General features: G+C 35.2%; 1 protein-coding gene across 3 annotated transcripts in view; it reads left to right on the top strand.

Annotated features, from left to right (window-relative positions):
* DOCK9 (dedicator of cytokinesis 9) overlaps positions 1–27,992 on the top strand; it is a 73,924-nt gene that overhangs the window by 14,185 nt on the left and 31,747 nt on the right. For all 3 annotated transcript variants that reach the window (XM_042866908.1, XM_042866907.1, XM_042866906.1), the window contains exons 3-23: positions 1,135–1,224; positions 2,884–2,966; positions 4,446–4,515; positions 8,649–8,744; positions 9,344–9,478; positions 10,662–10,836; positions 12,079–12,146; positions 16,355–16,429; positions 16,531–16,671; positions 17,002–17,202; positions 17,340–17,462; positions 20,007–20,089; positions 20,498–20,620; positions 21,399–21,478; positions 21,560–21,747; positions 21,873–21,938; positions 22,755–22,847; positions 23,142–23,265; positions 24,348–24,469; positions 25,873–25,959; positions 26,849–26,938. In XM_042866908.1, the coding sequence (XP_042722842.1) occupies positions 1,135–1,224; positions 2,884–2,966; positions 4,446–4,515; positions 8,649–8,744; positions 9,344–9,478; positions 10,662–10,836; positions 12,079–12,146; positions 16,355–16,429; positions 16,531–16,671; positions 17,002–17,202; positions 17,340–17,462; positions 20,007–20,089; positions 20,498–20,620; positions 21,399–21,478; positions 21,560–21,747; positions 21,873–21,938; positions 22,755–22,847; positions 23,142–23,265; positions 24,348–24,469; positions 25,873–25,959; positions 26,849–26,938 (2,313 nt within the window). The remainder of the gene's footprint in view (positions 1–1,134; positions 1,225–2,883; positions 2,967–4,445; positions 4,516–8,648; positions 8,745–9,343; positions 9,479–10,661; positions 10,837–12,078; positions 12,147–16,354; positions 16,430–16,530; positions 16,672–17,001; positions 17,203–17,339; positions 17,463–20,006; positions 20,090–20,497; positions 20,621–21,398; positions 21,479–21,559; positions 21,748–21,872; positions 21,939–22,754; positions 22,848–23,141; positions 23,266–24,347; positions 24,470–25,872; positions 25,960–26,848; positions 26,939–27,992) is intronic.

Below are 27,992 nucleotides of genomic sequence, written 5' to 3'. Positions count from 1 at the left end.
GATGGATATCCCTTCTTCTTGACCATTAGTATGTGGAGGGTTTGTTTTGTTTTGTTTTTTGCTTGTTTGTTTTTTATCCTTTTTTTTTTTTTTTTTTTTTTTTTTTAAGGAACATTTGGATTTTGTGTTGAGGGACATGGTTTAGTGAATACTATTGATGATAGGTGGATGGTTGGACTGGATGATCTTGAAGGTCTTCTCCAACCTTGGTTATTCTGTGATCTTTTCACATTTTTCTCTGATGGTTTGTGGTACCATGATGCTGGAAGTATGGGTAACAAATGAGGGATCACAGCCCCTTCCAAACACAGCCCATGGAAGCTCACTTGTCCAACTCTGATGACATAAGATGTGATGTTTTTAATGTTTTCTGAGCTGTACAAAATCATTTCTGTTGTGCACTCATTTACTTGCGGGCCAGAAGATTTTGTAAAGTTTTCACCTTTTACAATTCCTAGTTTAAATGCCTTAAGGCTTAGTATGGTGTTAGTTTTTGAAGCAAACATTCATACTCATAGTGATATTTTCTGTTCTCTGTCAGCTGTTCTCTGAACTCTGGCATAGACTGGGAGTAAGTTCTGGTTTTGGTGAGCATGTTTTGGCTGCCAGAAGGGCATAACAGGGGTCAAGGCTTTCTTTGTCACCTTCAGTTTAGTAGCATAAGTCTCTTTTTTTTTTTTTTTTTTTTTTTTTTGGCCAGCTGAGATCTGCAATTGAACTATCCTTCTTATTTTGGCATGAAGTTGCTATTTTCCTAAGCAATAGTTTTTGTATGTAGCAATATCACTAACCTAATATCTACAAAGTATTGAAGTTACACTGTCAAGGTGGAATTATTTTTACCAGTATTTTCTTGTGAATGTTGTCATAGTGGAGGAAAACACTTCTTTATGGCTTCTAATTTTTCCTGATTCCAATCTTGTCACCTTGTTCTTGCTGTGAGGGAAGGAACAAGTAGCTAATGTTTGAATGCAACTAAATTCTTATTAAGTGGCTGCTCTCCTTTCCCGTATTCACAGGATGTTTGCTGCTCAGCTTCTCTACTGTCTATAGCAATATAACTTGAGTGTTGTCACGCTGTATCGTCTTCCTTTACTTGCAAGTGTCATTGATTTTGTTGTTGTTATTTATCAGACAGCGTTACTGAAACGACAGAGTCGATACATTCACTCAACAGTTCCTGAAAATGCAGAGAAGGAAGCTCAGAGCTTATTTGTTACTGAGGTAAAATCGGAACCTTCTGTTTTTGTGTCTAATAACAGTATTACACCTGACCTGTATTTATACTGCTTCATTTATTGTTTAAAAAAAAAAAAATTCAGAAAAAAAATAACCTGAAAGAAAAATGTTGCCATTTAGCTCTCAATATTTTGTTTTGAAAACTAGTTCTCTAGTTTTGTCAAGGAAAAATTTCCAGGAAAAAAAACAAGTATTTTCTCCTTCAGTGGCTAGAAAAGGATTACAGGATAGCTGTGAGTAATGTTGCTTGTATCACTCATTTTTGAGGATGGTTCTCCTCCCACCTTCTCTTACTTTTATGCTTTTGACTTTGCCAGTTGAATACGGGTGATGTACATGCACAATATTGATGGCATTATTGAACCGGAATGAATCAATGTGGCTTACTTTTTTATGTCAAACTGTTTAATTCCAGACATTCTCAATTTATTCACAGTAATCCCATTGTTTGTTGGAACAGAGGTATTCATAGTATTAATGCTTGTGGAGTCCAAAATTAATCCTTCATTCTCAGTTTCTATGCTACGTGTAAAAAAAGCACATTCTCAAACTCAGTTTCTTTTAGCCATTTTTTTGTGTTGGCATTCCCTTGGTTCTGACTGTTAACACAAGACACTTTCTGTCTTGTTGAGGCCTCTTAGGAACAAAAGGCTTCCAATTTTTGTCTTTTTTATATTATCTACTGTTTTCTTTACTAATATACTTCAAGCTTGTGTTTTAACACCTGAAACAACAAGTGTGTGTCTGTTGTAATTTTAACGAAGCTGACAGTTTCAAATAGCTAAATCTGTTCTAAACCTTCAAGTGATTTCTCCTCAGTGATAGCTACCATTAATACTTAATCCAAATAATTCAAAAATAAATCTGAAAGTGATACACAAGGAGGGAGGAATGCTGTAGGGAATTCAAGAATTTCAATGATTTTCTGCGGAACAAACTGCTTTACAAATATTTAATATTTGAAATAAAAAGAAAATGTTTTTGAACTGTTAGATGCAGTATTTGTGTGCATGTAAATCTGTTAATGGAGCACAAAGTTCTGTGCCGCATGACTTCTAACAACAGATTTTGTCAGTTTTATGTTACTTCATTCAAAGCCAAGATAAATCAGTACTTTTATGTTTTAGCAGTATGGGTGGAGTGAGACGGTATTTCCTGTGTCCTAGTCCAGGGCGATTGCTTTTCAACAGCTGAAAGCATGTTAAGCATAAATCTAAGAGAAAGGAGTTTTTATTTTCTCCATCAAAGTGCATGAAAAATTCAATATTCTGTTTTAGTAATCCATCTGTCTTGTAAGGCTGAGCTTTCTGAAGAGTCAGTCATGTTTTCAGCTGCAGTGAAATGCTGCTTTAACTTTTCAGACAACTGAAGGTGGTTAATCCAGAAGCTGAATGTATTTTCCATTTTCTGGTTTTATGTGATACATGTTTCAATAGGATATTATCATATAGACATCACTTATTACAAAAAGCAGCATTGCAAAAGAAAGGAAGTGTACAGAATTTTCAGAGATCACTGCATAATCATAATAGTTCATAAACAGACATATCTGAGAAGGTTTTTTTGGTGTGTGTGTCTAGGGAATGCTGGTATAGAGTTGATTGTTTCCCAATTAATATTGATATTTGGTTTCCATTAACGTAGTGCATCAGAACCTACAATTCAGACTGGCACGTTGTTAACTATAAATATGAAGATTACTCAGCAGAGTTTCGACAGCTTCCAAAGTAAGTATGTTAGCCACTGATGTAATACAGACTTAAATTTGGTGTGTGTAACCAGTTATATGCTATACCAGTGTGCAGTAAAGACAATAAAGATTTCTAAGATGAAATTAGTATGGAACATGAAGTTTTAAGATCTTGTTTTACCATTTTCTGGGAAGATACCATAGTAACATTGCCTTATTCATAGGGAGGACGTTACAAGAATTCCTGTCATTGACAGCTTGTAATTAACAGAATAGAAACAAACTCATGTAATAGATTAAACTCAATGGTAAAATGGTGATTTCTTGTTTCTATAGTTTCAGAGGTCACTTTTAGAGTTCTCCTTAGGAGCTTAAGGAATAGAACCTAGACTAGACAAATAATTATAGACTATTAACCAAGAGAGGTGGACACATGTATTTTCAAATGTTGTGTTAATACTCTGTATATACAACCTTATATATATACCTTAACAGGCAGACAGTGTTTTAAGGGTTGTCTAGAAATCCAAGAAGAGATGTGAGCATTGCTTTTCTGAAATCATGTTCATTTTTTTTTTTCTATATTTAAACCTGTATTCAATGAAAAATAGTTTAAAATGGACTAGGTTTTTTGTGTGTGTGTATGCTCATCCTTGATACAGGCATGCAATAAATATCACATAAGCTCACAGCTGCTTAGTGATGTTATGTGCCTCTTTCAGAGAAGTTCTTGGATAAAAATAGAATTGTAGATTTAGATGTGCTTTCAGTGCAAAGGAAAAATTACTGATTTAATTCTCTTTTTTTAGTTCTACATATTTGATCAAATTCAGTTTTGCTTCTAATGATTGATATTCATTTTTACGTTTGCATTAATTGTTAATAAAAGCTGTAGAAATTGTTGGAACAATTGGAATTGTTTTATTTAAAGTTTATATGAAGATGATTTGATTTCACTGGGAGATATTATTCCCATTAGTGAAAAGTTTTGCTATATTTATGGCTTATAGATAGGCCTTCTGATGTCTTCCTTCACATTCCAGAAAGCATTTTGACAGAGGGAATAGTTTTTTGACAGAGAGATGGAGAAGGAGGAGCTTCCACTGTTCTTTTTTTAAATTTGTTTCTAAAATGTACCTTTTAGATTGACAGACAAACACAGCAACAGCATTGCTTTTGCTCTCATTTGATTTTCCCTTCCTAAGTCCAGATGACCTTTTGCATTGTATTTGGTTGCAGGTGATAATTATTGCACCTAAGATGTTAGGATTGCAGGAAACAAGAAGGCATTTGTTTCTCCTCAGTTATACAAAGGGACAGCAGCTAGCAGAACAATAGAAAGAGTGTGGCCAGATGTGCGAGTTAGGAAAATTGCGGGATAGGAGAGAGAGATTTAGCCAGATATTCTTGTACTTTTTCCTCTTCAGCTAGGGAAATAACATGTTTGGTTTTTGGCGTATGGAATATATAACCAACCACCAAATTTCTAGAATCTTAGAAACGTTTTCTTTCCTAGTAAAGTGACAAAACCGGAGAAGCTTCCAGTGCATTTGTATGAAGTGGATGAAGAAGCAGATAAAGACGAGGTGAGATAATAGTAATTCCTTTATTGTGTATTCACTAAAGAATGTTGAGATAGGGAAAGCAGAGATTATAAGTTAAGTGTTGATGTCAGTAAGTAAAACCAGCCAGTGCATTGAACAGCCTGATTTAGGGGGGAGGAAGTAGTTACTGTACCTCGTTTGAAATTGCCCTTTATTCCTGAGATCCTAGTATGAGTAAAACAAATTTTGACAGATGTTGAAAATGTAGAAGCTTTTCAACAGTGGTGAAGAATCATTTTGGAGCTTTCATAAAGTCTATTTATATTGTTCCTGTGCAGAGTTGAGTAAAATTATAGGTGAACCTGTTCCGACCTGCAAGTACATGCTGATGGATGCCTATCAATATAGAATACGTGACAATATAGTCTGAGTTAAAATTAGATTGATAAAAATTTGGATGCGGGATAAGTTCTGAAAATATGTGGTGAAAATGCAAACTAATGAAGTTTTATTAGAATCTTTATTAGTCTTTGTTAAAGTCCTATGCGTTTTCATTTTTTGTCATTGGCGTAGGGAAGCCAGAGGTACCTATATTCTCAAGTAGTTTTCCACTATGTTTTGAATGTGGAAGACTTTATTCAATAACTGGTTCTGTTATTTGTATGATTTGTTTAGTTTTTCCACACCCTGTTTCAGAACACGAACTGGTAAGAAGCCAGTTTCCCCTTTTCTTAAGAGTGCTTGAACTCTTGCATCACTGAAAAAAAAGGAATCAAAATCAAAATAAAATGATTTTTGCAGCTTTTATCCTTGATAATTACTTTGTTTATAAATTCCTTGTGTTCAGAACTGCTGCTTGTGAAATAAAGAGAGCTACTTACAAGTTTTCTTGGATTAAATATGAAAATGTAGTTGAGGAGCTGTGTCTGAATAGGGAGATTTCCGAAGAGTCTCAGGATGCCATTTCTCTGTTGTTACTGTTAATGTGCACTGTGATATTTGGATGGACAGATAGCTTCATGTATCTGTAGCCCAAGTTTTCCAGTTTGTAAGATGAGAATAGTGATGCTCTCTGTTGGGGAGGTTGATGGCCCTGCATGTGGCAGGGGGGTTGGAGATTTATGATCCTTGAGGTCCCTTCCAACCTGGGCCATTCTGTGATTCTGTGATACTGAATTTAAGAAGACTTGTCAGAAATATTACCACATTCATGCTAACAGAAACAAAACAGGGAGTTAAACAGGGGGAAAAAAAACCACAACAATGTAGATGAAGGTAGGATTTACTGTGATTGTTAGTAGCAAATGTGGTTATGGCTAGAATTTGTTAAGTACTGAAAAAATGGATCACATGAGTATTGCCAGGTAGTACATTTCTTCCATGTAGTGTAGATGTAAGCGGGGGGACTTCCTGTTTCATTCTGCCCAATTTCCTGTTAGAGCAGACAGTAACATCAGAGCTCTTCCAGAGTTAATAGTTGCTAGAGAAGAGATCGGCTTCTCTTTGTAGAGGTACTTAAAGTGTAATCAGAAGAAAAGAGATTAATGGAAATAGGATGAGGGAAACAGATTGTTTCCTCCACAGAAGAATATCTTGCTGGTTAAAGTGATGCATTTTTAAAAATATTCTAATAATTTCAAAAACGGAACAGTTGCTTTCTTTCAAATCCTTATATATTTGTTTGCCAAAAAGCAGATGTGCAAATCTTAAATTGGAAGGTGTTCTGCCTTTTTTTTTTCTCTGTAGATTTTTTGAAAGGTGATTTATTAAGGGAATGGTAGAGAAAGACAAGGTGGTTAAAAGTGGAGGAAAAACAGATAAAGGTTTACTTTACCCTTTTAAAAAGGGTAGAATTACCTTTGCAAATGTAATTCATACTATAGAGCCATCAAGTTAATGTTTATAAATGGAATTTTTTAAATCAGCCAGGGTTATGAGGGTTCAGATAAGGAGTTGTTTTTATTGAAACAGTCACTGTTGGAATAAATTTTGAAGCAGCGTCAGTGGGGAAAGATCATTAAAAAAGTGAAGCATAATGTCCAGCAGTAATAAAAATAAGGAAATTAACTTATCAGCTGGGAACAGGAAGTATGTTTTCAATGTGAAAGTAATGTGTTAATGACTGTGAGCTTTGTGTTATTTTGTATTAACAGATGGTAGCCTGGAAAAATTCGGTAGCTTTTTGGCTTGTAGGCAAGAATTCTGCTTTGTAGTAATGGTGTAACTAGAGGGGCCCAAATGATGCTCAGTTTTGCTGTTAGGAAGTATCGTGCACTTCAGCAGAGCTGGTAAACACTGCACTTCAGAGACTTTGAACTGGAAAAGTCTTAACAGAGACAAATCTGAATTTTCAGTAACGCAGGTAATGAAGGAATTCTTGTCATATCAGGTGGTCCTTTTGTGGCTTACGAAACTAAGGATCTAATTTCATAATTAAATGATGTGCTGTACAGAACCAAGTTCTGACAATCTCATAATCACTTCATCTTCTTGAACTTGTGGTTTTAAACCATCCTTTCTGAGGGGATAACTCCCACCAGTGTAGCAGGAGAAGCATAATTGTAAACCCAGTGTCTTCAGTTGTCTTCTTTGTATCTGGATTGTGGAGCAACAAGAATTAGGTAATGAAGAACAGAGTGAAGGACTAATGAACTGAAGATGTGAAACAAGTAGGCTGCACTGCTTAAAGAGAGAGATTCATGGAGGCATGTGAAAATTTAGTATTTTTAGTCCTTGCTTCTAGGGCACCTCTCAGGTGTTATGAAAGCTGGCAACTACGTCACCTTTGCTGGACCTCATTTCCTTTCAGGCAGGCTATAATTTTTGCAGGAACGGATTGACACAACTTTTGCCTTCAGTTAGCAGTTTTTTGAAGTTCACTTGTGCATATGCCTATAAATATGCAAGCTAGACAGAATAAATAAGCTGTAAATAAATTAACTAGGGATGTCTTATGGAATGTTTCGTGTTTGAATTCTAGAAACCAATGAATATTATTCAAAATTTGGTTCAGCTGTTGAACTCATGACTGTGTCACTCACGTTGCTACTTTCTGTGCTACTTTCTCTTAATAACTGGGAAAAGAACTTAGAAGTAGATGATAGCAGTTGAGGAATTTTTTGTGGCCTTGTTTTCAATTGGACACGGCTGATTTTAAGTGGTTGGTTGTGATGAGAGTTTTTTTTCTGTAGATGGTTGAAACTCTACAAGTCTAATTAATTAATGCTTTTGTTGTGTCAGAACGGATTGCCTCAACTACAAACAATGGTAAAGTGTCTGCGTGGTACTGCTTTTAATGACTGCTTGAATTGATGATTTAATATTTATTATGTGGAAGTTGTAAATCTGTCATTTTGATTGGTTCAGTAGTAGTGTACTACTTTTCAGGTGTTAGTAATGTCCTGTGGGTCTGGATGTAGTTCCAAATTCCATGAACTGCCAGATGTAAGTGGTATACAGGCAGTGCATGTGCTGACTGATACATGCACAGGATCTGCTGTTGTTGTATTTGCCATTAGTGACAAATTTGGTCTTGTTTGTCTTAGAAAGCTTGAGTTCTGAAATGCAAATGGTCAGAATGAATTAAAAAATACAGGAACTTAGTTCTCTGTAAATTATTTTTTAAAAATGTCTTTGAAGTAATAAAGTAGTGAAGTAATGTGTATTAAAGCAAATTGTTTGAGAAGTCTTTTTTGAAGTTTTGGGTAAGCGCTGTCTTATATTGTTCTTTCTGATAATAGAAATTGCTAATATTTCCTGCAACATGAGATTAGAATACACAAAGAAATCTTACAGAGTAAATTCTATTGAGCTTTTCGTCTTTAGCCCTTCTCAGGGGAATTTATCTTGTCTAATATTTGGCTACCTAAAGCTCTAATCATCTGTCTATTTGGATCATCCTGCTGGCCACAGAGAAAATCTATATGTATAAGTAGCTTGTATATAAGTAGCTTGTTGCATATCAAAAGTTAGACAAGGTCAGTCTCATCCCTCTTCTTTAATTAAAATATTTAGAATTAGAAAGGTTCATAATTTTATAGAGCATTTCTATCATTACATTTTGAACATAGCTATTCCATCTTTAAACAAATAACTTTTGAAATTTGCTGATGTATGTCACAATTTCAGTCTGTGATGCCAAACTTTTTTTCCTTCCTTCCTTCCTTCATCTCCAGGATGCAGCATCTCTTGGGTCTCAGAAAGGTGGAATAACAAAACAAGGATGGCTGTACAAAGGCAACATGAATAGTGCAATCAGTGTGACAATGAGAGTAAGTTTATGAATGTCCTCCACATGATGAATAATGAACACCCTTATTAAAATACCACTGTGCCTTTGTGAAGTCCATTTTCATGTGCTTTACTTGTTACAAAAATAGCATAGGATGAATGAGAGATGCCTCTCATTTTTAATGTACCTAAAAAAAAAATGCATTAAAAATTAAGTAGGTGAGAGAAATGTAGTGTTTTAAAAATCTTTCTCCCCTATACTCTAGAATGTTAATAGTAGAAAAGAGGCAACGTAGTACAAATTCTTGTTTGTATTGCCTTTTTATTTAGAAACCAATGGTTATCACAATAAATACCTATTTCACGTATAACAGCTGCAGAGTAAGTTATAAATACCAAGAGGTAGAAAAAACTTTCAGATAATGCAGTAAAATCTTACTGCAGACTTTTCATTTTAAAATTCTTTCTTATGCATTACTGATTTCAGCATTGTTTTCTAATGATACTGATTAGGTTACATGCAAGTAAAAGCTTTTCTCCTGTAACTAACTGTGTAAATAGCACTTCTATGTTTTATTACATGAAACTGATTAATACCGGTCTTATAATTCTTTTTCTGTACACCTTTTTTTTTCACTAGTCATTTAAAAGAAGATTTTTCCACTTAATCCAACTTGGTGATGGATCCTATAATCTCAATTTCTACAAAGATGAAAAAATATCAAAAGAACCAAAGGGATCTATATTTCTGGATTCATGCATGGGAGTGGTTCAGGTAATTATAAATATTCTGCTTGCTCTTAATTCTGCATGTTATGTGAAATTATTTTAGAAAAATAAAAAAATACAGATGACTTTGGTCATAGATAAGCATCTGCTGTGCAGACAAACAACTGCATATGCTGCAGAAACAGTGAACAAGATTTTAAATTGGAAGACGCTGAATTTGAAAAATGTTTCTGAAAGCAGCAGAAGTTGTTGGTTGATGTCAAATATTTCTCAAAAACATGTAACAGAATTTTAAGGTGAAGGCATAAAACAGCATCCTGAAATTATGGCAAAGTAATGACTGCAAAAAAATTTAGTGTTAAGTTCAGTTACATTTTGTTCTTACATGGGCTGTAGAATGTTTTCCATAGCTTCTTGTGTGGGATTTGTGTTGTGGGAATTGTATTAAATTCAGTCATCCTTCCAGATGCTTTCATTTGACCTTTATAACATTACTTGTATGTGCTTCTCTTTATTAAAAAAAGTTACGGGCTTTGGTAAAAAATGTTTGTCTGTAGCAAGTGCCAAAGAAAAGAGGTGGGTTTTTTTTGTGATTCTGTTATGTATTTACAGTAAATTACTTAACTGTTTTGTTGGGCACAGCATGCCTGGAAAAAAGCATTGGGTTTTACAGTTCTGTTAACTTTAATAGAAATATATTTTAAAAAAACATTTTTTTTAGCATAAAGTTGTTTGAAAATTTATGCAAAGAGATACAACAAGTCTACAGAAGATTTTCTTTTGCAAATATTGCAATGGTGTTTTTGGATGCATATTTAATAGGCACTTCATATAAAAAGTCCTGTAACTATAGTAAATTTATTCGTATTGCAAGTTTACACAATATATAGGTTTACACAAGTTATTTTACTTTACATTTTCAGCCAGTTCCACTACAGCTACCTTCATTCATGTTTTTGAAACAATCAAACCAACCAACAAACAAAAAAAAACCAGTTCCTAAATGCATTTGTAGTCTTTATTTTCTAGTTCTTATAGTGCAGTTTTCCTTTAGCTTTTCTGATAAACTTCTTTTGCTTTGTTGCATTATAGCAATGCACTTGTTCAAAATGCAGACTGTTTTTGTTAAAAAATCTGAAATGCAGAATTGTTGGATAAAATAGCTTAATTTGATTTGTGAGTAGGTAGAATATAGAGGTATCATTGTTAGATCTTCTATTTTATTATAGAACAATAAAGTCAGACGTTTTGCATTTGAACTCAAGATGCAAGACAAGAGTAGTTACCTTTTAGCTGCAGACAGTGAACTTGAAATGGAAGAATGGATAAACACTCTGAACAAAATCCTTCAGCTTAACTTTGAGGCTGCAATGCAAGAAAAGAGAAATGGAGAATCTCATGAAGGTAAGTTGGGTTTCTCACAATGCTGGCAACAATGACTGCACACGTGCATTCAGAAATAAAGGCTGCTAAAACTTTGTTTTGGTCTTAAGAAATTGTACATCTTTTGTTTGTTGTAATGATAAGAATTTTGGCCATTAGACATCAGTATAGCACAGTTCTCTATTGATTTGGCCTGTGTAAAGTCTAGAACAGGATACTGAGACTGGCAGAAGTCTAGATGACAGAACCCATAGTGAAGAATCATCACCAAAGTAGTTTGAGGAAGAGAGACAACTGAGAAGGGACTTGTTTGAAAAAGCATAAAATACTGGTGAAAATGGAATAATCTATTCTGTCTGTCTCTAGACAGAACAAGGCATTGTGGTAACTTAAGGTACTTAGATGTAACTTTCATCACCACATTACAGGACCCATACAGATTGCTTGGTGTAGCTTATTTTCTATTGGAACTCTTTAAGTATGAATAAGCCAGACAACTATAAGGACTGTGGTGTAATTATAGTTAATAGTTGGGTGACCAAAGGATAGTCTGTATGTCCTCTTGTGTGTTTTTTGTGCTGAGAGTTGATGGGGAAAGAAAACTAGTATTGAACTAAGGGCATGCGTGTCCATAAGAATCCTGAAGAGGTAATAGGAAGTTGATCTACTTATAGATATCACTATGTGCCAAAGGAAAATTTAGAATTTAAAATTAGTTATCATGTATTTTGGTGAAGATCATCAGAACTTAACACGATACATTTGCAACAAAATCAAATAAAAAAAGGGATGCCTACAGCTTTGTGAAGGACGTTTTGGTCAGTGACCACCAACTCACCTTAGAACCAGAAGATGCTTATAGCTAGCAGAATGATTGATTTGTAACTCCAGTAACCACTGAAAAGTAGACTTCAAAGTCTGTACAGAGGGAACTTGCTTTGAGGCCAAGGTGCAGTTCATGGTAGAAAGAGTGACATAAATTTGTTCATGGAGCATCTTCTTTCATCACACAAATATCAAAATTAGTATTAAAACCAATGCTTATTTTCTAGGTAAGATTAGGAATAACTGCTAGTTTACCAATTTACGTAAGTGATTACATCTTTTAAGAAGTCATTGCATCAAAGTGAAATGATGGAATCAACTACAACCTGTTTATGTTAGTTGTTATTTTGAAAGGATATGAGTTACAAACTAACTACTCAGAAATAGCTTTGCTTCAGAATTTTGGAAGTCTTTTTTTAATGTGTGTTTTAATTGCAGATGATGAACAAAGCAAGATGGAAAGCTCATCAAGTAGTTTTGACAGTTATTATCCTGAAATTACAAAGGTAATTTATATAGTAAATGATTACCCAGGGTATGAAGTACTAAGCATAGTAATTAGTCATGTGAACTTCCAGTAAAGGTGAGTTGTTTCCTTCCAGTTTGTGGTAGTTTAAAAGCTCTTGTCAATTGGAGTAGTTATTGAGCTTCTCCATTTATTTTTTAAATTTTTTTAAGACAACCTGGCTGGTGTCTTCAATATTTATTTAAAGCAGCTCTACATGCTGTCTAAAAGCAGCATTTTTAAATTATTTTTTAGTTTATATTCTGCATGATTTGTGTTGTTTTCTTGCGTACAGGTAAGTGCTAATGCACTGATCTAGTTATGCTAAACTATAGAGAAGCTTAATAACAGTAATGATGTGAATGTGTTCTAAAGTACTTGTGCTTGTAATGAGGCTGCAAAATCATGGGTACTTTCTGTGTCGGCATAGTTCTTGGATTTTAATTTTGTTTTTATAAAAGTGTTGTAGGCTTCTGAATTACCTTTAAGATGAAACTCTAGAAACCTTTCCATTATTACATATCCATAAAAAAAAAACCTGGAAAAGATTGTTCAGCTAATGTTTTATGACAACATTTTTCCACTGTGACAATGTCTAATAAATAAGATGAAATAGAAAAAGAAGAAAATTGAATAGCATTGCACAGAAAATAATTGTTACTCTTCCATAGCCAATGTACAGACTTCATTATATGAGTGACTTGTGTGATATAAGTAAGTTTTGTGAATACTCTGTGGGAGAAATTTTTGTTGAATTATGAAGGGACTGGAGCTAGTAACATTTTTCTATTGTAGTTGCAGAATCGAAGCTTCATACTATTTTTTGCAGTTTTGAAGCTTTTCTCCTTGTTCATGCTTTAGAATGCTCTCCTGTTCTTTTCAGAGGGTCTGTCTGACCTAGTCACTAGTCCAGAAGGAGTACAGGGTATAAATCAAGACCAAGCAGTAAGACAGATGTTCACTATTTACCAGTACATCAAAAAACTCAGAATACAGTAACGGGTTTTTAGCACCCAAGCTGGTTCTTTGGCAGTTCTTAGTATAACCATATTATAATCAACTTTGTACATGCATACAAAAAACTATTATGTTAACCCCAGCTATAGCTGCATTTGGAAATTAGTTGGGATTGTGGTGCATATGATCAAGTTTGCCTTGGAAGAGCTGTAAGTATCAAACAGCATGGTTATGTGAGGCTATGGAAAAATAATTTCAGTTACAAATATAAAAAGACGTTCTTACTGTATGGAAGAGTTTTCTTTCTTTATTGTTGAAGCTATCAGAATACTTAGGTTCCATATAACCTCTGGTCTGAATTCTGGTGTGAAGGGCTGTAGCACCTGCATATAATTTTAGTAAAAAAATGCTGCTTCCTGTTTCCATAACCTTTCCATACCCTCTAAGCTAAATATTTTTCTAGCATGTTATTTTCCTTAGCTCTTTAAGCACTGGCTTTTTTTTTTTTCTTTTTTTTTTTCTTTTTTTTTTCCCTGTGGATGCAACCTGTTTAAATTTCTGTTTCCTTCAAAATAAACTATTTGGTTTTCCCATTCAAGTTCACATTTACTATTTGTATTTGTTCGAATGCATTTTTTTCTAGCCCTTTTTTTCCCCTGAGAAGAACAAGAAAACTTCTGCCTGCTTGCATTTTTATGTTACTTACGCCTTAACTTGATTATTTTATATAAATGCTGTTTCTTTTGAGGATTTTTCTCCTCTATTTTTTCTTGCATTGTTTTTTCAACTGTTATTTTTGGCTTGTTGGTGGGTTTTTTTTTTTTTTTTTTTACCAATGGAAGACTTTTAAGGCATTGAGCCTTCTTTTAAATAAGTTGTTTTATTATTGTTGTTGGTTCTGAGAGGAGACTCTCACAATAATTGACCCCGTATCCTTACGAAGAAAGAGAAATTCCTTCAAGGGAGACTTTAGAGCATCTCACAGTGAGGAAAAACAGTTTTCATAGAAAATGTTTAACTCTTGTGAGTAAATCTCTGAAACTTCCTCTTTCAAGTCAACAGCTGTTATTTTATAACATTAAATAAGATTGTTCTGTGCACTTCAACGTGTAGTGTGCACACACATAGCTGAATCTCTGTTCTACCTACCTCATGTTCCTTTTATCTGCAATTTAAGTACCAAGAGCAAATACAGATTTTTTTTTCCAAATCTTCATTAAATATTAAAAACAAACAAACAAACAAAAAAAAAACAACTAGAATCTAGACCTTGGTCTTAAATGCATGTGTTGCTGTCATAATCAGTGTGGCCAAGCACCTCCTTAACCATTATGTTTCTTAGTATGTTCTCAGGTAGGAAAGCATTGTCCCTGTTATGCTAATGAGGAAATTGAATTAGTCACTGCCAAGCTATGGGGAGAGTTGATGACTGTATATGTAGTACATTCTCATTTCTTGATTTCTGACCAACTCCATATGAATCTACCCATCAAAAATATATAGGTTTTTGTCTTGTCCCTACTGGGTAAAACACTTAAATCTAAAACCACTTAATATGCTTTAGCTGAAGAAATTTCTATCTTGCTCTTATGACTAGGTCATCTTCCTTTTCAGCTCTTGTAATTGACAATTCTTTTTCCAAGACGTACTCATTAGCTTCTTGTCATCTTTAAGCTTCATCACAGTTTAGTCTTGTATATCTTGATCAGCTGCTCAACAAGCAAAATCTGCCAGTACTCTGCTGGAATCGAGTGTATTATTCGTGTCTTCCACAGCAACTGTTGCCTTTTTCTCCTGTGCCCACTAAAGATCATAGTAAATTAAATCCACTGAGCCTCCATATTAAAAATCACACCTCAAAAGTTCCTCTTCTGTTATGCATCCTTTAAGTCGGTTTTTATCATTATTATTGGCCTGTAATAAGATTTGAGCTATTAGAGCTGGTAGTTCGTTGTTTGTTTTTTTTTTCTTGAGGAAAATCAGAAGTTTCTTCAACCTGACAAAGCAGATGCAGATATTCAGCTGATGGTCAGTGATGAGCATTTTGGTTTGGTAAAACCTTTTAAACTAGTACAGGATCATCCGAAGATAGATACCTGTCCGTAAAGTATGACTTTGTATTCCTGTTTAGCTATGCTCTGGGAATGGCAACTCTACAACCCTGTTAATTTTGGCTCAGGGATATGCCCATTTCTAATCTCTTCTGACTTTAAAAATCATACAAGACCTTTTTATGGAAAAGAAGCCTATGCATAACACCAGTTTTCACCTTCTATTTTGTTCCACTTCCTTTATTTTAATGTTAATATGTAGGTCTCCACAAATCCTGGTCAAGATAGATGTACCTCCTAGCTCTGCAAAGTAACTTTTCTGTGTGGGAGTTTTGTCTTCTGGAAGGTTTGGGTTTGCTTTTGTTTTTGTTTTCATCTACCCACAGGAAAACCACTTATTTGGCAGTAAAGCTCAAGGAAAAAAAAAGAAAACAACAAAAAAAATGTTGAGGGGGGAGCCTCTGATCACATTTCTTAACTTAGCTAACCTGTTGCTTACTGAGAAATATTATGGTCTCGTTGCAGCTCTAAGTAATGGGTAACCTACATTCATACTTTGTTTTTTACAATTAAATCATTTTCTGAAGATTATTTATTGTTTAAGGAAAGAATGTGCTACATGAGCTGCACTGCAGTGTACTTTCCATGAATTTGGAAACTTCCATGCTGCTGGTGTTGGTGGGTTTTTATATTTTGGTGACTGAGAAAGATGTAAGAGGAAAGGAACTGTCTCTCATTTTTTACTTGGGTGTGATGGAGCAATATAAACTAAGGAGGAGTTTAGGACTAGAGGGAATGGCCTCAAGTTGCGCCAGGGGAGCTTCAGGCTGGGCATAAGGAAATATTTCCTTGAGAGAGCAGTCTGGTGCTGGAATGGGCTGCCCAGGGAGTTGGAGGAGTCAATGACCCTGCAGATGTTTAAGGAATGCTTAGACGTTGTGTTGAGGTGCATGGTGCAGTGAGAACTATTAGTGTCAGGTGGACAGTTGGACTGGATGATCTTGTAGGTCTTTTCCAACCTTGGTGATTCCATGATTATATGAGTTTCGTAGTTCAGAGAGAGAAGAGTGTATGAATTAAAAGCATTTAAAGCTTTGAACATCACAGAGGGGGAAAGAAAAAAAAAAAGAAAAAGGAGTGAAATTGTGAAGTATTTTCATTTAATATATGATACTAAGACCTGTTTTCTTGTTTTGGATAGAGTACCAGAGAAGCAGAAATCAAGCTGAAAAGTGAAAGCAGAGTTAAACTTTTTGCCTTGGATCCAGATGCACAGGTTAGACTTTTTACAAGGAAGCATGTTATTTTCTTTTCTCTTGATCCTTTTGAAATGAAAACCAACATACTTAGATTTCCTTTTCTTTTGTCTTTTTAAAGAAACTCGACTTTTCTGGTATTGAACCAGAAGTGAAGCCATTTGAAGAGAAATTTGGAAAAAAAATACTTGTGAAGTGTAATGATTTATCTTTCAATTTGCAAAGCTGTGTTGCTGAAAATGAAGAAGGACCAACAACAAATGTAAATAATTATTTTCTATTAATATTGTCTTTAATGCTTCCTTGACACTGTTCTCCATGGCAAAATTTCTTACTCTAACTCAGGAACTTGGATTGCTTTTTCCTGCTCTTAAATCAAAATGAGAGCCTAAATCATACAATAAGTGGCTTTGTTACAAATCTCCTTGTGGTGTAGAAAGTTAAATTTTTCTTTTGCTGTCTTTTACACCTTGTCAGTACTATCTGGAGTGGCCCTTTGTTTATAGAAATAATACTTATCTTCCTTTCATACATGTTTTTATGGTAGTGCAGATGCCCGCAATGACACGTCATTGTTTTTTTAAATGTCTAGGTGGAACCTTTCTTTGTCACATTATCACTGTTTGATATCAAAATCAATCGGAAGATTTCAGCAGATTTCCATGTTGATTTGAACCACAACTCAGTACGGCACATGATAAGCAGCGCTCCTCAACAAATGATGAATGGCAGTGGTGATGGTTCACACAGGATTCAGGACGCTTATGAAACAATGTTACAGTATCCAAAGCAGGTAAGTGTTATTGAGACCTGGCTTGAATTCTGTTTAGAAAGGGAGAGTTTTCCTTAATACTTCACATAGTGTTCCATGATGTGATGTCAAGATTGTATCCATTTTCCGGTTATATTTATCTCATGTTTTGTTTTTAGGGAATATTCTCAGTCACATGTCCTCATCCAGACATTTTCCTTGTGGCTAGAATAGAAAAAGTATTACAGGGAAGTATTACACACTGTGCTGAACCATACATGAAAAGTTCAGATTCTGCAAAGGTATGTTATCTTCTTTCATGGCACTTAAAAAATACTGAGGCAAGATTGTTTGAAATTAATAAGTATTAGTCAGAAACCTACTTCCTCCTTCATGGGTGATGATGATTTGATATAGTAAGTTCTAGTTATTAGTAGCAACTATTATTAATTGAAATTTCATTTCTAGCGTTTTTTTATGAAAATTATTCAGCTTTTTTGTAACAACACTGATATATTTTTAGTGTCTTTGAATAGACTGATTTAATGAAATATTTATCTTCAGAGTGAAAATTGAGTTGAAACTACTGAACAATGAAATGTTAAATACAGGTCAGAAATCAACTATATGCCTCTCTTAGTTAATGCATCTCATCTACTATAATAATTGTTTCTGACTTTGGCTTGGTTTTTAGTGACCATACAATACTGTAGCTTTCCTATCTACACTCTTATTTTTCTTCAGAACCATTGGGATCATTAAACCACTGCTTTTACATTTAAAGTGCTTTGTAGGTTGGAAAGAACTCCACATCGCCTTTGGAAATAAACCACTGAAACATTTTAAGTTTGCAGAGATCTAGGATGTACCATTTTAATACTTTTGGAAACATCCTAGCAAGAAGCGTTGTCAGTTACTGCTTCTTGTCTGTCACTGGAGCAACAGTGTTTTAATTTTTTTGGCTAACAGAAATGCTTAAATAGTTGGATCAGGATGTTAACAGAGAAGGTTTTTTCGGGCAACAGTGAGTACTATTTATGTATCTCCTGTTTTCAGCTAGTGAAAAGAACAAAGGAAGGGTTAACTTTCAATCTCCCCAGGGGAGCATTGTTCTGGCCTGCTGATTTAATTCTGGCTAAGCTACATCTAAAAAACTGTATTTTTCACTTGATCTTAGTATAGAGCAGGCTACTGATTTGCTTTTCCGGGAATACTTGAGACTTTTTGTAGCTATCGTTAGAAAACAGCAGCATTGTATTTTAGGAGTCTGTATTTGAAGTGCATACTGTTACTGAGTTAAAACAAAACTGCTACTGCTTTTTGGTGGTCTTGGGCCTGAGCCACACAGGAGGGTTAATTAAGCCCAAGCGTTTCCAAAATGTGATGCCGAGTGCTGGAATTACATTGCCCTGTGATTCAGGAATGACCAAATAAGAACATTCGTTGTTATATTAACTTGGCGCTGTCCATTTCTGCTTTTCATTTGCTTATAACTTTATACAATCGAACATTTAGTTTGCCTTAATTAATTAGAAACAAAAGCAGAACAGTACTGACCAGCTGTGTCAGCCTCCCCCATATGTCTGTGCAATGAGCAGAATTACTACTCCAGTCAAGAAGGGAAAATGGAAACAAAACAATCTGTAGCTAAGAAATCACTTGTTCTTCTCCCCTTTAATGCTTTCTTGTTGTTAATAAGTAATTATTTATCAAGGTTCTGTACTTTTATGTGTAATTTCTCCCTTTTTACAGGAAAAGATAATTGAGAGTTGACCCTAAGGGCATAGCAGTAGTAGCAGTGTCAGCAGCATAGAGCAGAGATGGCTTTTCCTGCATCTAACAAATACTTTGCTCTGTACTGGCACAAGTGGGAATCCGATTTTTTGATAAGAGAAACTCACTGCTCTCTCTGAAGGTTCTACTTCAGCTGAAATATTTCAGCTCTGTGTTGAACATCTCCAACAGCTGGGTTTCTAAGCTCTGCTTGTTGGTTCAGCATAACAGAAGTTTGTTCACTTAACAGTTTACAAAAACAAACCGAACATTTTAACGAGAGCAGTTTTACAATGTACTTGATTAAAACTGTCCGTGTGATCTTCACACAACTCTTCTCTTATATGCTATATGTAGTTGAAATATAAATATTGCATCAAATTTCGTTGAATTATAGGATAGCTTGAGTTGAAAGGGACCTTAAAGGTCATTGAGCTTCAACCCCTCCAGCCGTGGGCAGGGTATTTTAATATTTCATCTTCAGGAATGTGTTCTCATACATTGAGTGGGTAATGAATAGGGGAGCAAGTGGGTGAAAAATAATTATTTTTGTCTGGAGTTGCATTTCTGTCTTAAAAAGCAGTTGAATTCTGCTCTAGCTTCCATGTGAGTTTTGTATATAATCAGGGACGTTCTTCTTATTAGCCATTTTTTTTTTCCTTATAATGATATTAATTCTGTCACTGAAAAATAGAATTTTAATTTGTTGATCTAAATATTCTGTTAGCATAGTTATTTAAAATATATTATAAAATCAAAAGATTTGCCTCAGATGTTGATTTGGTATTAATGAATATGTACAGTGGTTTTATAATTGGAGTGAGTTGCTTTGGTGGTTTGTTCCCTTTTTCCCAACTCACCCTCTTTTCTGATTATCAATCACTGAAAATTTACATACTAAAGAAGGCTGAAATCAAATCACTTGAAATGTGAGATCAGCAGGCCTTGCTGAACCTGGAATGAACAGTTAAGAGGTATTTTAATTCATATGATTTATATCACTTTTCATATGTGGGTTTTTCTTGTACACTAATGGTGAAAAAAAACATGGCTGTTTCTTATGTCACTTGCAGGTTGCACAGAAAGTTTTGAAAAATGCTAAGCAGGCATGCCAGAGATTAGGTCAATACAGAATGCCTTTTGCCTGGGCAGCCAGGTAAGGACAGACCTTGCCAATCTATATATCTTCCTAGCTTTTCTTTACCATTATCTTCTGCATGTCCCTTTAAAACGTAATCTGCTATAAACATTGTTTTTGTTTTACTTTGAAGTACGCAAAGATTTCTTAAAAGCAAACAAACTTTAGCTTTGTAATAGGAAAAGAGGTAAAAGTTTCATCACATTATTGTTCAAGTTATTGAATATTGAGAACTGTTTTTCATTGTTAACATTTTGATTTTACTGAGAATTAAAAGGTTATATTAAAACTCCCTTACAATGAAAGGAGTATTAAATACTTGGTACAAAGGAAGGTACAACGTGTTCTAATTTGTAGTAAAGGCATTTCTTCAAGAGAATTGCAACACTTGTGTTAACACGTCTGAAAGCTAATTTTGACTTTCAGGACATTATTTAAAGATGCCTCAGGAATGCTGGACAAAAATGCAAGATTTTCTCCTCTGTTCAGACAAGACAGTAATAAGCTTTCAAATGAAGACATGCTGAAATTGTTAGCAGATTTCAGGAAGTAAGTTCCATTTTCTTGCTTTATCTTATAAATAAATGTTTTGGTTATTAGATGCTTCAGTTGAAGATCATCTTCTGATGTATATATTTGTTTTCACTTCAAATATGGAAGTTGAACAAACATTGAAGGCTTGAAACATTTAGGTTTATTAGAGCAATTCTAATTGCTTTACAAAAGCATTTCCTTCTGTTGTGCAACAGTTAGCTAGAAGTGTATCAATTTGAGCAATCTCAAAAGGCAACAATCACAGATCTCAAAAGACATTTCCTACAGCTTCTTTGTTTCACACTTACTTATCAAATCTGATAAGATGGTGAGGTTTGTAAGAGGTATTTTAACTCCAATTTAGCAACTTTCTCAGTGTTTCGTTGAAGATTACGTGGCATTGAAATTGCTTGCAGTGATATTGAGTTTGAAATTAATGCAGTAAATTTGCCTGCTGCAGCACTTCACTTTGCAAATGAAGGAAATACCTTTGGTTATTTTAGTGTCTTGTTTGTGCAACTGCATGCAGGAATTTTGGTAAGAGATTGTAACATCTAAGGCTTGAGCTATTGGAGAAAGAATCAGGACTCCAAACAGAGTAAGTGGCTTTATAGCACAGGCTAGTCTTTGGGGAAAATTTAGCAGCTGCTTCCTCTGCAGTAGTTTCAGGATGTTACTTTTGCTTGTTTCCTATTATCTTTTTTTTTTCCTGGCATTTCTGAAAGCTTTGCATATTTAGCCCAACTCTGTTTTTTTGTGTGTTTTTTTTGTCTGCTTTTCTCCGTTTCTGTAGACCTGAAAAGATGGCCAAGCTTCCTGTTATTTTAGGAAATTTGGATGTTACAATTGATAATGTGTCACCAGATTTTTCAAGTAAGTATTAATAAGTGATGTTAAATAGACATTCAGTTTTTTTTCACTTCAGCTTTATATTGATTTTTGATATATTTTCAGATTATGTAAATTCATCATACATTCCCATGAAACAGTTTGAAAGCAGTACCAAGACACTAATAACATTTGAAATAGAGGAATTTGTTCCCTGTATACCAAAACACACTCAGCCGTTCACCATCTACAACAATCATCTTTATGTTTACCCAAAGCATTTGAAATATGACAGTCAAAAGTCCTTTGCAAAGGTGAGTATAGGCAAACCTATATTGTATTATTTTTTCTAGTTTGATTAAGATTGTTTATGTAATATGTTTCTTTGATGATCCTTCCAATTAAGTGTTTGAGTTCTTGTTTTTAAATACTTCTTTAGGCTAGAAATATTGCAGTATGCATTGAGTTCAAGGATTCTGATGAAGAGGATTCTTTGCCTTTAAAGGTTAGTCTTTGATTTTTGTGACTGATGAAAGAAAATACAGAAGACTTAGCTAAGCAGGGTGATAATACTTGGTTGATTTATCTAGTTTGAGATGGCAGCTTTCTGTCTTTCTTGGCATTTGGCATAGAATTAACTTCTACATGATTTGCCTGATTTTGAAATAAAAGAATACTAAAGGGCATTTACTTATTTATATCAACAAAAACTGCAAGAATAAATTATAGAGAACAAGTGTTTTTTGCCTATTCCAATACAAAACAATAAAGCTTTGTATGAAATACAGAACCAAACTCTATTTGTTACTGAGCTGCCACAGTGTATACAAGTAGGTGCCTGAAAGAAAGGAAGTAGAAAAAACATAGGAGTCCTGAGGTGAGACCACTGTGTTCAGTCTGCTGCACAGCAAGGAGGCTACAGGACATGTAATCTTATCTTTGCAAAGGGAACAAGAATGAAAGGCAGGCATTTTCAAATGACCTGCCTTTTTTTTTTTTTTTCATCCAAATCATTGATTGAGTGCTTCAATCCTTCATATTGTCAACTTCATAGCAATTTAATTTAATGTTTAATGCATTTATCTAAATTTCACAGTTGAAAAGAGATGAACTAGACTCAATGAGTTACCTGTTCTTAATTACTGCTAGTATGTGCCTATGTTAAACTTGTGATTATTTTTTTTAAAGATCAGTACTTTTGACAGTTAAAATTACATTACAAAACACTAATTCTTATTTAAGATTGCAATGCAACGTACAGTATTTCAAAGTCTAGGTGAAATATTTATCTGAGATTTTCCTTTTTTTTCCCTATTGTTAGTGTATCTATGGTAGACCAGGTGGACCAGTATTTACTAGAAGTGCGTTTGCTGCTGTTTTGCATCACCACCAAAATCCAGAGTTTTACGATGAGGTAAATTACCTTTCTCAAGTCATTTCTACTGTCTTATGGAAGTTTCAAAAATACTAGAAAAGGTTTGAGCATTATGAAGGTCTTGCTAATGATTTCAGTAAATTAGAGTCCGTCCGTTCCCCCCCCTCCACCGTCTTTCACTGCAATAAAAATTTGCAAGTTTTATACGTGTAACTTTTGAATCTTGCTTCAAATAACATAGAAACTGGAGATTCTTCTGTGGTGGACCATGCAACCAGTATGACCTGTCACTATTCTAGGCTTACACAAAGGTTGTGATTCTTTGTGTTTCAGATTAAAATAGAGTTGCCCACTCAGTTGCATGAAAAGCATCATTTGTTGTTCACCTTCTACCACGTCAGCTGTGACAATTCAAGCAAAGGGAGTACAAAGAAGAAAGATGTTGTTGAAACACAAGGTTTGTCTGCTAATGGTTTACTTTCAGTACTTCCTGGGGAGATTTTATGCGGTGTGTTTATCTTGTAAGCTATGGTTTTGTTGTCTTGATCTAGGTGATATTTTTTTATTATATTCTATTGACTGACTTGATACTGTCCCCCACGGCATCCTTATAACAAAGCTGAGGAAGTGTGGGATAGATGAGTGGACAGTGAGGTGGGTTGAGAACTGGCTGACTGGCAGAGCACAGAGGGTCGTTGTTGGTGGTGCAGAGTCCGGTTGGAGGCCTGTAACCAGCGGTGTTCCTCAGGGGTCTGTGCTGGGTCCGGTCTTGTTCAACATCTTCATCAATGACCTTGATGAGGGGATAGTGGCCACCCTCAGCAAGTTTGCTGATGATACGAAGTTGGGAGGATTGGCTGACACGCCTGAAGGCTGTGTTGCCATTCAGCAAGACCTGGATAGGCTGGAGAGCTGGGCAGAAAAAAACCGGATGAGGTTTAACAAAAGCAAGTGTAGAGTCTTGCATCTGGGGAGGAATAATTGCATGCACCAGTACAGGTTGGGGGATGACCTGCTGGAGGGGAGCTCTGCGGAGAGGGACCTGGGTGTCCCTGGGTGTGCCGGAAACTGCAGCATAGGAAGTTCCACACAAATGTGCGCAAGAACTTCTTTACAGTGAGGTGACGGAGCACTGGAACAGGCTGCCCAGGGAGGTCGTGGAGTCTGCTCTGGAGATGTTCAAGACCTGCCTGGATGCCTGCCTGTGCGACCTGCTGTAGGGAACCTGCTTTGGCAGGGGGGTTGGACTCGATGATCTCTGGAGGTCCCTTCCAACCCCTACAATTCTGTGATTCTGTGAAAGATTTCTTTAAGTATTTCTTCTATTTGAAATGTTTTCGAATGTCTGCAATGTGAAAATATTTTCAAACTCATACTGACAATTTATTTGCCTTTTCAATTATTTCTAATGGTGTGAGTTCAGTTCATTTGGCTATTTGACTTTTTCTGGTTTATGAATTGCGTATCAGAGGTGTATGTAAGGATTTATATAATAGATTCATAACATATTTAAAATGATTTTTCCTTCATGTTCTATAGTTGGCTATTCCTGGCTTCCACTAATAAAAGATGGAAGAGTGGTGACAAATGACCAACACATTCCAGTGTCAGCAAATCTTCCATCAGGCTATCTTAGTTATCAAGAAGTGGGGGTTGGAAAGGTATGGTATATAAAATCGCTCTTATTTAAAAAACAAAACAAAACAACATGGAGAGAAGGATTAACTGTAGTTCCAGAATCTGATAATATTTTTATTCACTTTCTAGTGGAAGTTTATTTCTTTTATAATTGAAATGGAGTGTTTTGCCAAAGTTGCACATCTGACTTCAACAAAAAAACTAACCCCTCAAACACAGGTTGGACACAAAACTTGTGACTAAATTCTGACTTTTAAAAGAATTTGAATCCACCTGCGCTAATGTAGTTTTTAATTTAAAGTGTTAAGTGATTACATGTGTTGTTATTTAGCTGATGTATTTAGGAAATGGGTTAGTTTCGTTTTGTAGTAATAATTGAAGTTAGTAATTTTTAAATATATTAAACTATTTTCAGCTTATGAAGATATGCAAATAATCTGAAGTCCTTTACTAAATTTTTTTTAGCATTTCATGCTGTCTCCTTTCAGTAAGTCCTTTATTCCTGAAAAAGTATTATTCTCACATCTTAATTTTTGTGATCTTTATACTTCACTAGTAAAATTTATGGTTGTATTTTTCAAAGCAGAAAGCTTGCAAAATTAATGGTATTAAAAAGAAAACAAAGAAGAATACAAAATGTAAAACGTGGTAGGAGATTTGATGAAGTGAATGAAATGCAGATAGAAAATTGACTCATTTTGGAGGAAGAGGCTTGAAATCAAGAGGTGCTACTCTCCTCCTATTCTGCCACCCTTTCTTTTTTAAACTTTACTGTAAGCTTTCCAGCCATTGATGTCTTCACATCTCTCATCTTTTCATATTGTAGGTATATTTATTCTTTATGCCTCTGCTGTTCATCTCTGATCACATCCATGTGTAGGAGGTCAGGACATAGATGATTAGCCATAATTTTAGCAGTAAAGTCTCTCTCTGATTATCAGGATTTACAGCTGAGCCTTCCCAGTCTCAGTTCTTTGCAAATGGAATGGAAAGGAAGCACTGCCTGCTCCCTGTCAGTAACCCGTGTTAAACCATATCAGTAGTTAATTTTTTTTTTAAGTTACTTTCTCTGAAAATTAGTAGCTATTTCTCTGTAGCCAAAAATTTCTCTGCACGATTTTAGGAGAGACATGAATTCTGAGACTTAAAAGTAATTTTCTTGGCCAGTAGGGAAACCACAGTGAGACTTGGAATAAACAAGAAAAACCCCAAAACAAAGAAAATAACATTCGAGTTTCATAAATGCTTTAGGTAATGTTGCCTGCATAATTTTCCTTTTTTTTCTTTTTTTTTAAATGACTTTATTCATTGTACACATTTCAACCTGTATAGAAAAAAATTGTGTCACTATAAGAAAGCACTGTCTTACTCTAGTAATACTGCTATTTTTTTTTTTTTTTTTTTACTTCTACATGTCTGTGTTCAGCATTCTGGTCCTGAAATTAAATGGGTAGATGGAGGCAAACAACTGTTAAAAATATCCACTCATCTAGTGTCAACTGTGTATACTCAGGTGAGTTACAAAACAAATTAGAGTTCTAGGAATAATGTATGATTGTTAAATTCAATATGCTGCTGTCTTACCATTCTTGCCTCCTGGACTGCCTCTATGGTTTCTTTCTTTTACATCAGCTGTGAAAAGCAGCAAATGTTGAACTGTGAGTCAGTTGCCTAATGTCAGCCATTCTAATCTGAGTCTTCTGGTTAGATGAGGGGTTGTAGTTGTCTGCAGGATATTTAGTGGCGTGTTGCAAATCAATGAGTCCTGTTATGACTACTCGTAAAATAGATAATCAAAATTGAGGGAAACGTGTGTTTAAAAACATGTGTGGAATGGTTTGGATTGGGGGGACCTTAAAGATCACCCAGTTGGAACCCCTCTGCCATGGGCAGGACTGCCAACCACTAGATCAGGCTGCCTCCAGCCACATTCAACCTAGCCTTGAACACCTCCAGGGATGGCGTACCCACAGTTTCTTGGAGCAACCCATTTCAGTGCCTCACTACCTTCATAGTGAGGAATTTATTCCTTTTATCTAATATAAATCTCCCCTTTTTCAGTTTAAAGTCATTCCCCCATGTCCCTTCACTACCTGCCCATGTGAAAATTTGGTTTCCCTCCAGTTAAGTACTGGAAGACCACATCAGGTTCCCCCTAGAACCTTCTCTTCTCCGGGCTGAACAAGCCCAGTTATCTCAGCTTTTCTTCATAGGAGTAGTGCTCCAATGTTATATGGAGACAAAGTTAGTCTTCAGAAGTAGCACACTTAGATACAGCTTCCAAAATTATGTACACCAATGTGAATTTACATATATATACACACTCTAATGTGTTCTGTTAAGAATTATGGGAAGCAGTATTAAGTACTGTTTAATTTGTGTTTCTTTTTTGTCATTCTCAGGACCAGCATTTGCATAATTTTTTTCAGTACTGCCAGAAAACTGAATCTGGAGCTCGTGCACTAGGAACCGAACTTGTAAAATATCTCAAGGTATAAAATGGCACTGGATAACAGATTATGCTATTGATTTATACTTTTGTAAAACCTATGAGCCTCAGACATTATCTAGGTCTCATTTATGGAATATGTAAGTATGGACAGAAGAAAAGATGCTTCCTAGACCAGATGAATGTGTATTATAAGACGAAACCATAAGGAAATGAGATGGTATTGGTTAGCATTACGGCTGATAATTTCAGAACACCAATGGCTGTTGAATTAATTCAAACATGAGAATGGAGAGGAATTGGTAACTGTGGTTTTTTTTTTTTTAAGTTTTGTTTAGGAGTACACAAGTGTCATGTCTATAGTTCTCTTAAGATTAGATCAACAGAATACACGCTTCCCACAGCAATTTTGTCTTTACCAAGTAGGCCATATTTTTAGTGTGGAATCCCAAATTCAGTCATCTTACAATCCACATCAGGTATCACAAGTAACTCCAGGTTTTCTGGGACACGAGAGCTCATGTAATTAAATGCCATCTGTTCATAAACTAGATTGTCTGTTACACTTATGTAAGAACTTAACATATTGAATATGGTACACCACTTCAACTGTACTTGCTTTGTGATCTTGGTTACATCAAAATCCTGGTTCTGAGCAATCTCCCCTTCCCTAAAACTTCAGGACACTATAGGTATACCTGACAGCAGGTGCTACCAAGGGTGTATAGTGTCTTGGTTAGATCATGTTTTGGCAAAATCCCTGGGTCAGAATATTGCAACAGCAGAGTTTGTTTAAACCTCTTGCTTGTCATCAAATACATGGATGCTCTCACTACACTGGTTGAATGTGTCCCACATCACTACATTATGCATCATATAGACTTTGTTCCACTTGCTTTTATTCACTGCTACCTTTATCTTCTGTGGTAAATACAAACTACTGCTATCCTCAGTTCCTGCAGGCCAAATTTCTGTTTAGCTAGGCCTCCCAGGGGGCCAGATACTTTTTGCTTTTACACACAGAGATCTTAAATAGCAAGCAATATTTATTTCCTCCACTACATCAGTAATATTGTGCCACTGGTAAAGTGGCTGAG

The sequence above is a fragment of the Lagopus leucura genome, unplaced genomic scaffold (genome assembly GCF_019238085.1).
Source record: "Lagopus leucura isolate 7727_CA_CO unplaced genomic scaffold, USGS_WTPT01 Super-Scaffold_100001, whole genome shotgun sequence".
Classification (NCBI taxonomy): Eukaryota; Metazoa; Chordata; class Aves; order Galliformes; family Phasianidae; genus Lagopus; species Lagopus leucura.
The sequence above is the reverse complement of the archived record's forward strand: the minus strand, read 5'-3'. Positions and strand labels throughout refer to the sequence as shown.